The sequence below is a fragment of the Elgaria multicarinata genome, chromosome 6, assembly GCF_023053635.1.
Source record: "Elgaria multicarinata webbii isolate HBS135686 ecotype San Diego chromosome 6, rElgMul1.1.pri, whole genome shotgun sequence".
Taxonomy (NCBI): Eukaryota; Metazoa; Chordata; class Lepidosauria; order Squamata; family Anguidae; genus Elgaria; species Elgaria multicarinata.
In genome coordinates, this window is record NC_086176.1 from 28,388,360 (window position 1) to 28,405,950 (window position 17,591).

The window sequence follows — 17,591 nt, forward strand, 5'->3', positions numbered from 1 at the left end:
CTCTGAAAACATTCCTTGCCAAAAATGCACTGTGGGAAGGGCTCGCTGCCTGCTGCTTACTCCCATGCTTTGGGCTGCCTCTGAACCTAAGTGAACGGGTTTTGAAGGGTTTTATCACACCAGCGTTATACTGTGCAATCACTGCGAATTGCATGCAAAGGACTCCGAAGTTTTCCACCTTAGAATCTGCTTTGATTGTGAAGTCCTCCCATGCATCCTGCCTTAATTGTGCAATAAAGCAAAAAGATTCGTCGTATTTAGCCCCTACATTTTGAGCGTATCTTCTGAGCCGCCGCTCGGGCACAGGAGCAGGATTTTAAAGAAATGCTTACGTCTGCGTAAGCTTTAAAGATAAAGACACCAAAATTGGTACAGTAATAGATATTAGGGAGAGCTTTAAGCATACCACATTTGAATTGAATGGGGTCATCCGTTGATTTTCCCCCCCTCTTAAACTCACTTCCTGGTATGCAAAGGATCGCTGTCGCCCAGTAGCAAAAACAACAACTGCAAAAGCTTAGCGCTACGAGGATAATCTGAGGGAAGCAGGTACCTGGGATGAAGTTTATAAATGAAAAGAGTTCCTCTACTTTTCATGATTGTGTAGAAGCAAACATTTTGGCAGATGCTGCTTATGAAACAAGGGAAAGAAAAGATGAACTTGTGGAAATTCCCCTTCTGTCATTTTCTTTTCTGTAAGTAGTGAAGCAAGGCCAAATGACCTGAAATCATTGCTTTTACGATTGGTTTTTAAAGATGGGCATTTGTTTCGTTAAGCAACGGTAATAACAGTTTTGCAGGAAATGAAGTAAATTAAGCTTCTCTGTGTTTTATATCTATTGGCAGGCTATTCCATTATCACACTGTTTGTATCTTTTCATGGCTTTGTATTCTATATTTATTAAAAGTTTTTTTTAAAAACCCACCATTTTTGAATAGTCACTCTAGAGCACAGGTGGGGAATCATTTCCCTATGAAGAGCCATTAACCCACGGACCACAGCCAATTATGGCTTGAGTTTGCAGAACTGCTGTCATTATGTCAGGGGCACTATGGTTCAGTGTTAGGCTTTTTGGACTTCCTGAGCTCCTGTAGTTTGCATCCTGCTGTTACTCATAGGAGTCCCTCCCCCCTCGACTTGTTATGTAGCAAAGATGGACAGTCAGCTTTGCAAGGCCTGCTTGATCTGTACATGTTTTCTTCCTCCTCCAATGCAACACTTGCATAGCTCTTTCTCTCTCTGTGCTACCCCCATCCCTTCCTCTACCTCTCAGCCACACAGCGGAAGAGATAATGATTCTCAGAGGGATGGTCCAGAAAGCAAGGGTGGGCCAAGAGCATCCAGAGAGTCTGATAGTTAGGTTGGCTAATTATACATTGCGGGGGAAGAGGACATATGATTGCACAAAAATTGCATGTGCTAATTTATATGTATAGGTGAAAATCTAGAAATTACGATTTTCATTTAAATAGAAATGCATCTCACCACAGTGTGTGAAGAACTGCGACCAAATAACCTGTGAGCCTGCATAGTCTGCCGATGAGGGGCTAACTGTGGACGGGCAACTTCAAGGTCTCTCCTCCCCTTTCTTACAGTTTCTTAAGGGTCTTTTGGCTTTAAACTTGACTTGAAGCTCCATCTGACGAGCATTTTACTGCATGCTCGTTACTGGGCACTCGCAAATTACTCACATGACATCGCCTGCCTCTCTCGCGTGGGATCCATCTGACAAGCTCCATCCGACGAGCATTTTACTGCACGCTCGTTACTGGGCACTCGCAAATTACTCACATGACATCGCCTGCCTCTCTCGCGTGGGATCCATCTGACAAGCTCCATCCGACGAGCATTTTACTGCACGCTCGTTACTGGGCACTCGCAAATTACTCACATGACATCGCCTGCCTCTCTCGCGTGGGATCCATCTGACAAGCTCCATCCGACGAGCATTTTACTGCACGCTCGTTACTGGGCACTCGCAAATTACTCACATGACATCGCCTGCCTCTCTCGCAGGCCTCTCTCATCGCCTGCCTCTCTCGCTTTAAGTCAAAAATTTTTAATTTTTGACTTAAGCAAAAATCCACCAAACACCTCCTAAAAACTCTACACCACCAACACAAGGCTCAAACAGTCTTTCTCCTTCAACATCTACCCCACAAAGACACAAGGCTCTCTCCCTTGTTAAGCCCTCCTTCACCATTGTGATTGGTGGCTGCTGGACACTTGAGCAGGATTGGGGATACAGTGTTAGAGGTTTCAGGACAATTGGCAGGTCAAACTGTCAATCACCTTCCCCCCCAACTCCTTCTCCCCCTCCCTTTTAAAAGTTTTTTTTTAAAAAAATTAATAGCAACAGAACCGCTGAACAGATATGTCTGAAAATTAACACACGTGACATACACATTACACAAGGCCATTTCTAAGTTTACCAAGTTTCTATGTTAAAAATTAAACAAACTTATAGGCATGTGTTTTTTTCCAATGATAGTCTATTGGGAAAAAACACATGGTTTGGCCTAAAATGGCATCCAAATCTCCAAATCAATCCGGAGACCCGGAGGTCCAAATCACCCCATCTGCTTTGGATTTGGGATTACCATCTGAGGCGGTGCACAGCCTTAATTAGAAGGCTCCCACTTTCTGCCTAAATTGCCAGAGAGCCCATTGTCAGAGACATTAAAGAAGCAGTTACCAGGCATTAATGAAAAGAAATACAAATTAGCATTACAGGTACTAAATGGGGTGCAACTTTATTTACAATGTAAAGTGCATCACACAGAAGTTCTTAAAACACATGACAAGTGGTAACATAAATGACAATACATTATTTGTATTTAAAAGTTAATTTCAAAAAGTGGTGACGATTTCTTTGAGGATCTAGTACTGCAAACAGTGACCTAATTTTACCATCTAGCCTTTTACCTCTAGGCATCACACTTCCAACCAGCAGTGCTGTATCTTCAGGCTTCTTTCTGGTTCAACTTTTGAACCTTGTCTTGTTCATCCATGTAAACTGGAAAGTGTATGACCTGCTAGTGCTAAAAAAAGCCCATCTGGGTTCATTATCCCTCTCCAACATTTCCCGGCCTCACAGAACAAAAGTGTTAGGCTTAAAATACGGGCTTCTTGGGGGAAGGCGAGATTTGTAAGGATAAGCACACACACACAAGATGCATACAGTGGCAAATGGGTGAATTTCCCAAAGAATCAAGAACCAGAATGATAGCTTAGTTTTTAATTTCCCGTCTTTCCCATTTCATGAAGATTTCTTAAGGCCGAAATCCTATCTATTATGTACACTTACTTAGGAGTAAGCCCCATTGAACCCAGTGGGATTTACTACTGAGGAAACACATATAATGTTGGGCTGCATCATACTATAAGGTTTTGTAGAACTGTAAGCTCTTAAAGCCATGTCTTTGGTTAGTGGGTGAAGATAAACTAAGCATTGCCAATATTAGTGATGTATTTTCCAGGACAGTGTGAATTAGGCAGTGTGCACCTCAATTTCTATGTGCGTTATGTTACGGTGACTGTTGGCTGCTGCTGTAATAATAGAAGCAGACAATTAGAAAAACAAAGGTGAAAGAAATTAACTTCAGTGGACCTGAATATATTGTTAGGATTATTTATTAAATGCTATTAATATAAGGGACAAATTGCACTCTCTCTGATTTTTTTTTGGGGGGGGGGCAAAAGACATTTCTTTTGTTTTCTTCTTAAAAATGGAAAGGGCAACCGTATCTTAGAAATACGTTTCCATTCTTTCCTCTTCCTCTCCTCTTAATTTCTAAAATGTTCAGGTTGAAAGGGTTAGAATGTCAGCCCTTTTCATCCTGTTTCTTCTAAATATCTAAACCCCTTGCAAAAACATAAAACATATTTTTTTTCACATGTGCATGCCAGAGGGAGGGAGAACCTGAACGTGTAACATGGGCTACAATTATTGCCTTCCGTTTTGTAGGGAGGCTCACGGACAGCTATCAGAACATTGTATGTTTCCACACTGGAGAGTTTTAGCACTACATAGTTCGTGCTCTTTCACAGTCAGCTGAAACTGGAATCATAAATGTCGTTCCACAGAATGAGCTATTTTATCTGATAATATCCTGAGACTCCCGCCCACGCTACCAATGTGTGAGTGGCAAAGTATTGGTGGACATATCAAGTAAATTATAGATAAGTAATAATCTCATTCCCTGGTTTCTACCCTGTCTGTGAAACCTGTGCATAAACTCCACTGAGCAGGTGCAGCTTTGCACATTTCTTTTAAAGGTGCAAGGCAGATTCACAATCTGAAAATTTTAAGTATGGATTTTGCCCAACTCCACTACAAACCTCCTAAAAAGTCGTTGATTTTTTTAATCTATTGTTTCTATCCATGCAGTTCCAAAGCTAACAAAAACCTGCAGTACTTGACCACCACTGCAGAAAAGCCTGTCGCTTATGGGCAACTGTGTTTTTAATGCATTCATAATAACAATAAAAAAAATTGGTGCTTTGTGCTATTGCACGTCTTCAAATCCTAATGGCAGGTGAACCAGAAAAGTGTGGATAATGAGACTGTCACCTGCCATGTCATTAGATGGGTAAAAGAACTCTCCTCCGCAGAAGACACGCTAGTAATGCTATGCCCACCTACTTATCCAAGGAGTATGCTACAATCCTGTTTGAAGCCAAAAATGAGCATTGAAGGGGGCGGGGACAGCAGGCCTGTGGAGAAAAAGCAGGATTCTGGAATGCAATTGTCTGTTAGAGATGTGGTCTGGACTGTCCGGAGAAAACAGCCAATATGGAAGCACCCATTTCCAAGGCTGGAAAGCAGTAGATAAAAATAAATTCATGAATACAATACACCAATCTTCACTTGGCCCAGATATGAAATGCCAACTTTCTCCTTTGTTCCTAGCCACCTTTCAATTTTAGCAGTGACTAAATCATTGTGGTTGAGTTCTCTGCTGATGACTACTCCAGTCATTTGTTTTGGATCACTAGGGTAGCCATCAGATACTTTGAACCGGGACATACTTATGTATGATCTTTCAGGAATAAATATATTTATCAGTAGTGTTTGGGGGGAAAACAACAACATGGTATAATATTTTTGCTCCAAGACATTTGGCTACTAGTTACCAGATTTGGATGGAAATTGGGGAGTATTTGTTTTGCTTGGACAGGGGGATGGGAAATGGACTGTAAACAAAAATGATCAATAGTAAGCAAATAAGCCTAATTTCCACTTGTTTTCATGAAAACAGGAATTATTGTTTTGCTTGTTTCAGTTTGTGCCAGATGGCAACCAAACACCAAATCAACATTGTGTGTGTGTACGTGTTTTAAATAAACAACAAATCTACAGTAAAATGTACTTTCCCAGTAAAACCAATTTGAATAAAATACACCAAGAATACTTTGGAGACCCTTCAGACTGCAGCCATTTCCTTTTTGCTCGCAATGCGTTGCTTCACACACAGGGGTGCTCTATTGTCAATCCATGCATGTGTGTATCCAACAGCTGGATTAGCCACCCTTTTTAATTTCATTAGGGTCATGTCTAAAAGCATCGCACAACCCAAGGCAGCTTTGGACTTGCAACTTTCAAACAGTATCCTTCCACGGTACATGGAAAACTAAGGTTGAAACTTGGGTTTGTGTGTTCTGTTATGATCTAGGGCTCTGCTGTTCAATTAAAAGACACACACACACACACACACACACACACACACACACCCCTGAGCATTAGCAAGCCATTTACCATACCAAAAGCAGATGTTTAGATCCCAGCCAATTTGTTTAACAGTTTAGTCAGAATACAGTAACAAAATATTATCTCCCTCCCCCCCCCCAAATAATGAAATACGGTAAGTTGTTTGCAGAAGGTACCTCAGGACAAAACCAGATCTATCAGGGCCATCATTCATGAGTCTGTCTCATTCACATATAAAACTTGTGGGGAGGAGTTTACTTTTAAAGTAAGAGGAGCAGGTGGGCGAGAGGATTCGAACCCTCACCTCTCCTGGTCCTTACCTTTTATCTCTCCATTGATCCAGCCCCTTTTCTCCATTTCTGTTTTGCTTCCAGCATCAGGTCCAGGAATTGAGAAAAGGTTGAAACCATAGACAATAAGACAGTAAGGCATGGGAGTCGAGTGAATTCAGCACGCTTCTCTCATGCACTCGGTTTATTTACTTTCTAAATGAATGAGGCACACAGGTGAAAAGAAATATGCCTTTGCCACCATCATATTGAGTTTGGTCCCCAAACCACAGCATCTTCTTTGATTGGCAATGGAGAACAGCTTGTGCTCAGGGATTTGAAACAGTAATAGTAATAAAATAAAGATCCCAAGGTTTTCTCTTTCAGTGTACCTTTGTGTGTATTGACAGCAGCATATTCAGCATAAATGATATACTTCTGCATGTGAAAAAAATAAAGGTGGCTCCTTCCAAAATAAAAAAGTAAAGAACATATTATACATTTTTTTTTTTAAAAAAAAAACACATTTAAAAATGCAAACACACAGGTTTTGTTTTCAAAAACACACTGGATTTGATTTTACAGTTCCTGTAGTACCAAGGGCCACTGGATCATGATCAGAATGTTCACAGCGGTCGCTCTGAAGTTAAAAGTGGTGTAAACCACTTTTCCTTTTCCTATATTAGCAAACAAGCAAAGAGACAAAAAAGAAGAAGAAGAAGTTGATTAAATGTGAGCAGGGTATGCTGAATCAGGAAGACTTCTGGTCTGATCCTGCTAGGGCGATGAGCTCTTGGAAGCAGACTTTTGTGCCTAGGTGGCAAAACCCCAAACATAAACCAGTGCCGTGCACACAGTTCCTGATATTAGGAGACACACCCACACCCACACCCCATCCAGCAAACCAGAGTTGGCTGTGCAGGCACAGCCGCTATCAAATCATTAGCTGTTCAGAGTGCAGGTGTATGTAGCAGAGGGTTGGATTCACTTTTCCTTGCTTTCTCTCAAAATTATTGATTCCTTTGCTGATAATTTGACTGGTTTTTAGTATACTGAACCCACATGCAGTAGCATGCTGTTGTGGAGATATATAAATTGGATTAGAGTTAGCATGTAGTAATTTTGAAATGATTGTTACCACATGGGTTGAAGAGGGGTCATGGAGACGTTTTCAGGAAAACCGCCCTAAATTAGGCACAGCTTGGTGTCTTGGGGCTCATCTACACCAAGCAGGATATTCCACTATGAAAGCGGCATGGAAGCGGTATATAAAAGGCAGGAGCCACACTACTGCTTTATAGCGGTATTGAAGTGCACTGACAACTGTTGGGGCGCATGACACATACCATATACTGCTTTTGTAGTGCTATATCCTGCTTGGTGTAGATGTGTCATGGATCCAACAGTTGTCAGTGCACTTCATTACCGCTACAAAGCAGTTGTGTAGATCCTGCAGTGCACTTCAATACCGCTATAAGGCAGTGGTGTGGCTCCTGGCTTTTCTATACTGCTTTCATACCACTTTCATAGTGAAATATCCTGCTTGGTGTAGCTGTGTCATGGGCCCCAACAGTTGTCAGTGTACTTCAGTACCACTATAAAGCAGTAGTGTAGATCCTGCAGGGCACTTCAATACCGCTATAAGGCAGTGGTGTGGCTCCTGGCTTTTAAATACCACTTCCATACCACTTTCATAGTGGCATATCCTGCTTGGTGTAGATGAGCCCTTAGTTTCAAGGCTCCCTTCAAGGCCAACTGAATCCCTGCCAGCTTCTCCCACTCCTCAGCAGTCATCACTGTGTAGATAGGCAAAGGAAGGACACCCTATTGTTCTCCACTAACCTAGGAGGCTGAGTAGCTGGCTCAAGATGCTGGCAGAGAACTTGTTCTTTTGAACAGAGATTAAAAACTTAATTTAACACTTAATTTTAACTTAAATTTAAATTATACTGTTTTAACTCTGTATTTTAACCTTATATCAATTTTGCTGCGTGGTTTTATCCTGGTTGTGCTTTTTATATTGTATTTTGTATTTGTGTTTTTAACTTGTTGGTTGTTTTATGATGGTTTTAATTTTTGTGAACCACCCAGAGAGCTTCGGCTATTGGGCGGTATAAAAATGTAATAAATAAATAAATAAATAAATAATAAAAAGGACAGAGATTAAAATGCAACTACTAGAAACTCGAAACAAAACTACTAGCTGTTTTGCACAGCCCTGCTTGAAAGGTCATAGCTAAGCTAGGCCATGTCGTGAATGGCGGAGAATACATCATTTCACGAGTACAGAGACCAGAATTTGGGTAAAACCCCTTCCTCAATCAAACTCTGATATGATGAGAAACTTCATACTCACCTAGAGCAGTCATGTCCATGCCACTGTGCAGTGCAATGGCACCGATTGGGTCGTATACATTTCCCACCATTTAAGCACGGAGACTGACATACAGCTGCATTAGAAGAACATGGACATACATTACCGTTCATTTCAGTTATGGCAATCCAGTGTATTGTGCTTTGTTTATAACATACTGTACATCTCTAGTTCTCTGGGTGAATACAGAAATATTTAAAAGTATAAAGGTACTCATGGTCTGAAACAAGAGGAGCTCTGTTTGGAACAGGGTGGGATAACTAGTGGCAGGGACTGTTCCACACTTCACAGATACACCTCCCTGTTCCTGTCCCTTCCTTCCCATATGTTGTGTCTTATGGGTGTCATCTCTCCTCTGTACTCACCTACACTATTTTGTACACACTGGCTTTTTTCGCTTTTTGTTGCTGAATAACGGAATCCCCACCCACAACTTTTATAAACTGTTGCTTCAGAAAAACCCAGATGAAAGCTACTGGGAAACGGGCTTGTTGTGCAAGGGGCTTCTGTCATTGGAGAAAGCCTGCATGCATCAAAGCCATTTTGCCTGCCTTGTGCTTTTGTCCCAGTGGAGAGAGGATGCAGAGCAAGTGAAGTTGCTCAGCTTAACTTCTGATGGAGACACCTCAGACTTCAGGAAGGAGACGCTTTCCCTGAGGAATTTCAGAGTGCATAAAACTCTCTGCCATTTCAAACCCCTTATTCTCTGGGAATAGAAAATATATACACATAGATTGACAACTAAATATGAAAAAAATTGGGCTTATTTCTGTCCCTACACTACTCCCAACACCATTCAGATTTGGATGGAACTGAAGGGGATTTCTACTTGTACACATAAAGATAGCAGAAAACAGAAGTTACTGGAAATAGGTATGCTTAACCAATTTGTCGGCTGGTAGTGGGGAGATGGTACAAGGCAAACAGATCAGTTTGCATGTGTGAATCAGCCCCGAGTTTCAAAACCCGGAACATAGGAAATACAGAACAAATGAAAATCAAAAGAGTTAGGTACAAAACGAATGCAAAATGCAAGACAGCTGATAAGGATCTCTCTCTTTATTAAACAATTGTACATGGCTATGAAATGGGAAAGGCAGAAACTTCAAAAAAACTCATGCCAGTATAAATAGCATGTAACTAAACTTCAAGAGACAAATAATGGTAGGAAATGTGCCCAAACAGCAATGAAATAGCCGTGTTGGTTTCACTGTACAACAAACTATTCAACAATAAACCATGTTTTTACTTTTTTGGTTGTTCATGGTTAACAAACCATGGTTTGTTAACGTGGCTGCCTTCACACATCATGACAATCCAGAATTCAACAATGCATACCATGGGTTAGAGTTACTTTATTTATTTATTACATTTTTATAACGCACAATAGCTGAAGCTCTCTGCATGGTTCATGATTTTGCGCAAAAAACAATACAAAAAACCCCCCACCCCGATGGTTTGTTAACTATGAGTTGTTTGTGAATATGCGGGAAAGAGCAAGCATGCTGTTTCCCACCTACTCGCCCACTTTCGCTTTCAATTAACAAAGGAACACCCCATTCTTGGGTTGTTTCGTGTTGTCTGAACACAGAACTCTGGCTTATTTAAGGGTTACACAACACAGAGTTAACCCAACAATTGTCCATGGTTTTTTTGGGTTAACTCTGAGTTATTTAACCCATGAACAACCCTGAGTTTCCAGGTTTAAACATCATGAAACATTCCATAAATGGGGCATTCATGGATGGTTAATTGAAAGTGAAAGTGGTGAGCAGGCAGGAGGCAGTACATTTGCTCCCGCATGCCTCCACCAATTCAACCCAGGAACTGGCGGTGACATCAAATCGGATCTCCAGGAAAAACAGGAAAAATGGTCCCCAGCAAGAACAGGAAAAAACACAAGATAATGGCATATAATGGCAACCCAGAGTATGGGCTGAAGCTGAATCATGGTTTGTCATCACATGCAAACCCTGCACTATAGCTTAACTATGGCTTGTTACTTATGAACAACCCAGAGTTCACAACCAGCAACAAACCATAGGTTCTCTTCCTGGGTTGTTCATGGTTAGCAAACCATAGTTAAACCGTGGTGCAGGGTTCGCACATAACACCAACCCATGATTAAAAAACCCCACACAATTAAATGACAACTTATACTAAACCCATACTCTGGGTTGTCATTACATGTGAACCAGGCCTTAGACTTTACTGACACACACAATTCCCTGTAACTTAACTAACTACGTAACAGTATAAAACTAGGGATGGACAAGCAGCAGGCTTGCTTGCCCTGAAAATAAATTTGGCCTCTTCAAGCAGCCCCTTTGGGGACATCAAAAGAAAGGCATACTGCCTTTCAATGAGCAGCAATAATGAAATACATTTTGAGGAAACATATGAAAATGTTCTAAGAGAGTATGATTTTGCATATCAACTGAGAAAATTTGTGCATAGATGATCTTGCTAAAATGGTGCTTCTTAATATTAAAAACACCACAAACATGGCTAAGACTGTTTGTGTTGCAAGATTGAGGGTGGGACAGGAGAAGGTGAATGGATCCAGGCCTGTGGCTGGCAACTGCCTCAATAGCCTTGGCAAAGTTGCCAAGTGCCTTCCTTTTGTCAGGGAGATTGGCTGATTGAGCTGGCCTTCTGCATGGCTCGGACAGCCTTCCCTAACCTGGTGCCCTTCAAATGTTTTGGACTACAGCTGATGGGAGCTGAATTCCAAAATAGCTGGAGGGCACAAGGTTGGGTAAGGCAGTGCTAGGAATACCTGAAAGGAGGATACCCCCTCATTCCTGGTTGGGGATATTGTCAATCTAGGTCAGTGTGTGAAGACAACTAATGACAGATTGCAGTTTGAGTTTTGAGAGAGACCCAGAGAACTGAGTTTGGGCTCTGCAAGCATTTTAGGGTGCTGGCTGTATCCCTAGGGATCCAATATGGAGCAGTGGATTTTGGATGTCTCTGTTGGAGTATTCTTTAAGCTGTGTGCTTCTACATGTATATTTGTATATTTGTAAATCTGCAAAGGAAATCAAACCAGGATAAGAACTGCACCCTGAAACATCTCACCACTTAGAGAAGTGGGGTGGCCTCAATGCTGGGAAACCAGCATTGCAAGACCAATCAGGGAAGAAAAGAAAATATTGCAATACCATCCCTCCAAGCTTCTCAGGAACAATTACGGGGTTGGTTCCCCCCAGAACCTGATCATCAGAGCAGATGCCTCTGCTTTGCTAAACGCTGCTGCTAGATTGTGAGAAATATTAGCTGAAACAGGCTTACCCTGGTGGCAGCGTGATCCAGTCCATCCAGCTGGGCAATCACACTGGTACGGAGCCACGCAGCGACCTCCATTCAGACAATGCAGGATGCAGATTGCTAAGGAGAAGACAGGGGACAACAACAACACCAAAAGCTATTTTATATATAAAAAAGTTTGTTATTGAGATAAAGATTTTCCCACATCACCAAAGCAACCTCAGTTTAAAGGAGTGTAAAGCTATGCACACAATGGGGAGAGAGGATATCTGGTGGGCAGGTTAATTTGGAAGTGCTACAAACAGGCTTATACAAACGGTGGCCCCATTCAGAAGACACCTTAAACCATGGCTTTAACCATGGCAGTTAAGCCAGAAAGCCAGGCTGTGTTCAGAAGACACTTCAAACCATGGCTTTAACCATGGTGAATAAGGCTTTCTGGCTTAAGCACCATGGTTAAAGCCATGGTTTAAGGTGTCTTCTGAACACAACCCGGCTTTCTGGCTTAACCACCATGGTTAAAGCCGTGGTTTAAGGTGTCTTCTGAATGGGGCCACTGTGGATGAACAAGTAGAGAGGAGGGTCTCCCCTAAAGGAAAGGGAAAGGAACCTCTCGTGCAAGCACTGAGTCATTACTGACTCTTGGAGGGACGCCAGCTTTCGCTGACGTTTTCTTGGCAGGCCTTATATAGTGGGGTGGTTTGCCGTTGCCTTCCCCGGCCGTTATTACCTTTCCCCCAGCTAACTGGGTACTCATTTTACCGACCTCGGAAGGATGGAAGGCTGAGTCAACCCGAGCCGGCTGCCTGACACCAGCTTCTGCTGGGATAGAACTCAGGCCGTGGGGAGAGTTTCAGATGCAGAAACTGCTGCTTTACTGCTCTGCGCCACATGAGGTTCTTCCTCCCCTAAAAGGAGGGCTATAAAACTTTTAAATAAAAAGAATACATAAATATAGAGGGAAGTAGGGAACAAAAGACATAAAGGCAAGAAGACCTTCAATACCCGAGAGTGCATTCTCAAAATACACATTTATGGGTTTTAGGGCCCAAACGGGATGCCCCTCATGGAGAGTTGAGAGGCACCCCATCTTTAGAGCTGATTAAAGGTGTGACTAATGGGAACCGGGGAAAGAAAAAATGGTGGGAATTAAAAGCATTCTATAAAACCCCCACTATAAAACTCCATTCCCTCCATATTTCCCCAAAAATTCCTGGAAAAAAGCAGGAGGAGATCCCCCCCCCCCATTTTTCTGCCCTTCTGTTCCCCACTTAAGACTTTATGTCTCTAGGGTTGATTTACATGAACAAACTTCTTGGACTGCAACAACTACAAAGGTATATATTTGTATTGATGTATTATTTCACCGCATGAAGGCAATGTTTTCTAGCTATCTCTTTATTAGCCTAAATGTGAAGTGGGGAGAGATCGCAAGGCTGTATAGAGAGAGACCTTTGACTGCTGCGTCCCACCTACCTTCAGAGATCAAGGGCATATTTCCTGTCCAACTACTCTGAAATCAGAAATTACATCCTCAAAATCATGGGACTGGTTTTGAAAATATATACGTGTGTGTGTATATATAAAATAAATTTGGAGGCTTAATCTAAATGACCTTCCAACTCAAAAGAAGCACTAGTAAGCAGAAGGCACTGTGCAGAGATTCCATTTTTTTTCTTTAATGGAAACAAAGACCGACAAAGCGGTGTAAAAACATGGGAAGTTTATAAATGGAAGATAACATCTTCTGGATCCCCTGTAAAACTCTGGGAGTGAGTCAGGGTAATGGCTCTATAAATGCCTTCTCTTGAAGCACCCAATGTCTCAAGTGTTCTGGATAGAAAACATCAGAACACGCTGCATTTCTGGTACTGCTTTGTCAACTGAGCCCTAAAGCAAAGAACAACCCCCACAATAAAAGCTTGTCATTTCCATTTGCTTTTGCAGCTGGAATACTAGATGCACTGACTGCTCTCTTCCAACTGCTCTCTATCAACAGTTTCTTTCTCTGAAGTGCAAATTCAGTCCTGGGTTTTTACACCTCTTTCTATTTTGTGTATAATCAGCTCAGCTGGTTACTAAAATACTTGCAAATGAGGGTACTGTACACCAGATGCTCCTTATATGTTCATTGTTGCTGCTCTGCGTTTCTCAGATGACCTTGTCATGTGGGGGAAGAACAGTACATTGGATACTCACTGCTGAAGTTCCTTCCTGCTTGAAGCATGGAAGCAACCACATGAGATATGCCCCCCACTCACACCACTCAGGGCAAGGCAAGGATCACGGGACCAGGCTTTTGCTTAGTTCCTCCCTCCCGGCTTCACCTCTCCAGTCTGTTCTTGACAAAGCTCCAGGCAGATTAGCTTGGGGAGCTATGAGAATACAGTATAGAAGAAAACAGGAGAAGAGAGAAGAAACCTAGACAATTTCATAGCATGTGGGAAATCCTAGTATGATCCCTGAGAAGAAGTTTGGGCCCAGGCAGGTATGTGCAGAAACAGGCTGCAGTGTGGTTCGTGATTTACGACCTTGCCTAAATTTAGGGTGCAGTGGGGATGCCTCCATGTTTTGAACAGGAAGGAAACTTCACAGTAAGCATCCAATGTTTCCATTCCCTGTCCGAGCAGGATGCATCCACATGGGATATGCACTAGCCAAATAGAACTAATAGGGAGGGTTGGAGAGGCTGAGTCTTACGATGTAGATACCAGTGACTGAAGTGCTATCTGCACTTCACTGAGTCATAGGTGGCCAATTTGTAATGTTTGACAAATGCCTTAGAGGTAGACCACGTAGCAGCTCTACATATTTCTGTCGGGGTCGTGTTTGTGCTGAAAGCAGCCAAAGTGGCCGCTGCCCGAGTGGAGTGTGCTGTGTGACATTCTGAGGCTCTGGTATATGTTGCAAGTCCTGGGCTCTCAAGGGAGAGTCCGGATAAAAGCCATCACAGGAAAATCTAAAACGTGCACCTTTAAAATGTCCATGGCTCTCTGTGGGAGAGTGTAAAATTTTTGTGCCACGCCAGCGGACTGCCTACCTTGTGAAGGGTTCAACCACTAAGCATTGCCCTATCTGATAGTGCCAGTTATTGACTGTTAGCACTTCAGGTTAAAATGTAATCACTGAAATTATTCTTGTGACTTTGACATGCATGTCACCAGTGTGATAGCAAAGGGCGGGCGCTGCAGACAAACGGAACACCCCTAGAAAGATCTACAGATTGTCTCCGTGGATAATAAAGGATTGTACCCTAAAGATTATGAATATTGTAAATAATGTGTGTTGCATTGTTAGCAACTTTGTATTTTGTAATGGTCTTTGTGCCACAAACAAATGTGTGTTGCGATGTTAGCAACTTTGTATTTTGTAATGGTCTTTGTGCCACAAACAAATAAACTATTCATTCATTCATTCACTAAGCATTGACCAGTTTTTCAAAGGAAGAAAGACCAGAGCTCTCTTTCATCACTGTTATTTCCACTTGTCTGGAATCAGACCACTCTCTCTCTCCCCTATCTGACCATGCTGATTGTGAAGGACATTTTGGGGAATCAGAGTCAGACCAAGGTTCTGTGGCTCTTGTTTGTTTTTGCTTTTCCCTTGGAAAGTGTTCTTGGGTCAGGGGAATCATCTCTGGACTCCTGGGAGAATGTGGGTCCAGCATAGAAGTTTTATGTTTCTTACTGACTTGAAAGAGGGATGTGGGGAGGAATCTGAAGGAGAAGCTGCAACCTGGACTGCAAGTCATGAATGTGTAGACTGTGGCTTCTTATTTGTACTAGGATGACCAGATAACACTGCCACTTTCAGATGGGAGGGCTTCACAGTCATCAGTATTGAGAACAGGAGTCCTCTGGTAGCCCACGGAGGTGGCAGATTCTTGGGTGGGATTGTCGTCCTCCACAGAATGAAGGTGGGAAGACGCAGGGTTCCACTTAGCACCACTTTCATAGCTTACTTCTGCCTCCACAGACATTATGCGGTTCCTTTGTGGTTTATATAAGCAGGAAACTGCAGTTTGCTGTGGTAGATGGATTGTGTACACTTCTCCATGCGTCTCCAAGTGAGATTCAAAATGGCGGATGGGCAGCACACGCCCTTCAGAGGAAGGAGGATTACCCGCATACTCCATAGAGTTGATGGCACATTTTAGGACTTTTTGGCCTGGCTCATGTGGCAGTTTTTGCAGGCAGCAGAGGTTTCACCCTGGTAGTCCTGAGGAATCTCGGAATGATCGAGGAGCGCCCTCACTGCTTCGGTAGGGCTCTGGACTTGTTTTAAATCATTTGGGGGGCATATTATGCACAGATATACCTCACTATCTTCTGTTTTTCAAATGTAAAAGACTTGGTTGTATAGGTGAATTTGCTCACATAGGGCCAGGAGCAGACAAGGAAGAAGACGGAAAAGAAAAAAAAGGAGTGTGTATGTATGTGTATTTAAAGGACAGAGTAAAGAATTAAAAGAGAAAACTGAAGAAAGTAATAGAGATTGGAAGAGAAAAGCTCTAGTAAGAAACTGGAAGAACAATGAAGGCAGGGAACTTACTGGAAAGGTGATGCCAGTTTGGAAGAACTAGGCAAGAGATCCCTGGTCATGAGATCCCTGCCTGACCCTGGGTGGTGGTGGGGCATAATCCATGTGGATGCCTCCTGATCGAACAAGGAATAATTGCGATTATATTTTATTACATTTCCTACTATTACAGTGCAATCCTTTAGTTTCAGTAGAACCTATTCCCATGTAAACGTGTATAGGACTGCATTAGAGTTAAATGATTATTAAGTATTCCATTAGAGATAAATGGTTATTGAGGTAGATGACTATTGCTGTTCCATTACAGACTGTTCATTCTTATTGGGGTTGGCATAAAATGGCATGAACTAATCATGATGCAGGATAATGAGGTTCTGTGATCAAAAGCTGACATTGGAAGATGACAATTTCTGGATTGCCTCTCTCCTCACCCCCTGATTGTAATTGCATGAGGGTGAACAGCCAAATAGGTCTAATAAAGAGGGAAGTGGTCAGTGTTTACTCTCTACTTGCAATCAAGTTGCAAGACCTACAGTCTTTGGGGAATTCTGTCAAGTGCCTAGGTACACTGACATGCCTTTTAGTCAGTTTTGCTGATCTTCTTAGTCAAATTACTTTTGACTAAGTACCTTGCCTAGAATACCTAGTGAAGTTCAAATGAGACACCCAGTGTAGCATGGGCAGAGAGTTTTCCCAAGAAAACTCATGTTCCATCCTGGCAGCCTGGAAAAAGTCTGTTTCTCTTTGGGGTTCATCAGATGAGTGTTTTATTGCACGCTTGCTACTGTCCACTCACGGTATTTTGCGCATCCTTTAGATGCCACCGTCCGCCTCCTGCACGCTTCTCACTACTTCTTTCCGTCACAAAATGGACCCCTTTTAATCTTACCTTTTTTGGGGAAACAGAATGTGTCATTGTTTCCTGCTGTGTGCAGGAAAAGCAGCACAATAAAAAGAGGAAGTAATGTGGGGCAGGAGCGGGGCAGAGAAGCGACAGTAGGGAACCGTGATTCGCCCCCATTTCATGACGCTCTTTATCAGCCTAACCTACTTCATAAAGTTGTAGTGAGACTGGAAAATGTCACTCAGAACTCCTCAGAGGTACAAATGCAACAAAATAAATAAACGTAGACGAAAGGTACATACGTTCTTCACAGAGACGTCCCATCCAGCCCTCTGGGCAGGAGCATGCATTTGGCCTCTCACAGACGCCGCCGTTCTGACAAGGGAACCGACAAATAGCTGGAAAGAGAAACAGCATCGCATTAGAACCGGGGTGGGGGGGAGAGAAGAAGGAGGAGGGTTAAACAGTGATTGTGCTACAAAACTGAACATATTCAGAGTTTTCTTGGCCATAGAAGGTTAATAAGCAAAAGTAAACTTTCTTTGCTTGTAAGGATTATGCCTGGTATAGTATAGTGATTCTGT

The 17,591-nt window shown here is 42.4% G+C and overlaps 1 protein-coding gene across 1 annotated transcript in view; it reads right to left on the reverse strand.

Moving 5' to 3' along the window:
• Window positions 1-6,448: 6,448 nt before the first annotated feature.
• The window catches only part of SVEP1 (sushi, von Willebrand factor type A, EGF and pentraxin domain containing 1), a 115,556-nt gene continuing 104,413 nt past the window's right edge, over window positions 6,449-17,591 (reverse strand). The window contains exons 46-49 of the mRNA XM_063129193.1: window positions 17,310-17,405; window positions 11,649-11,744; window positions 8,337-8,430; window positions 6,449-6,657 (exon numbers count right to left, since the gene is read on the reverse strand). Of these exons, the coding sequence (XP_062985263.1) occupies window positions 6,627-6,657; window positions 8,337-8,430; window positions 11,649-11,744; window positions 17,310-17,405 (317 nt within the window). The 3' untranslated portion in view covers window positions 6,449-6,626. The remainder of the gene's footprint in view (window positions 6,658-8,336; window positions 8,431-11,648; window positions 11,745-17,309; window positions 17,406-17,591) is intronic.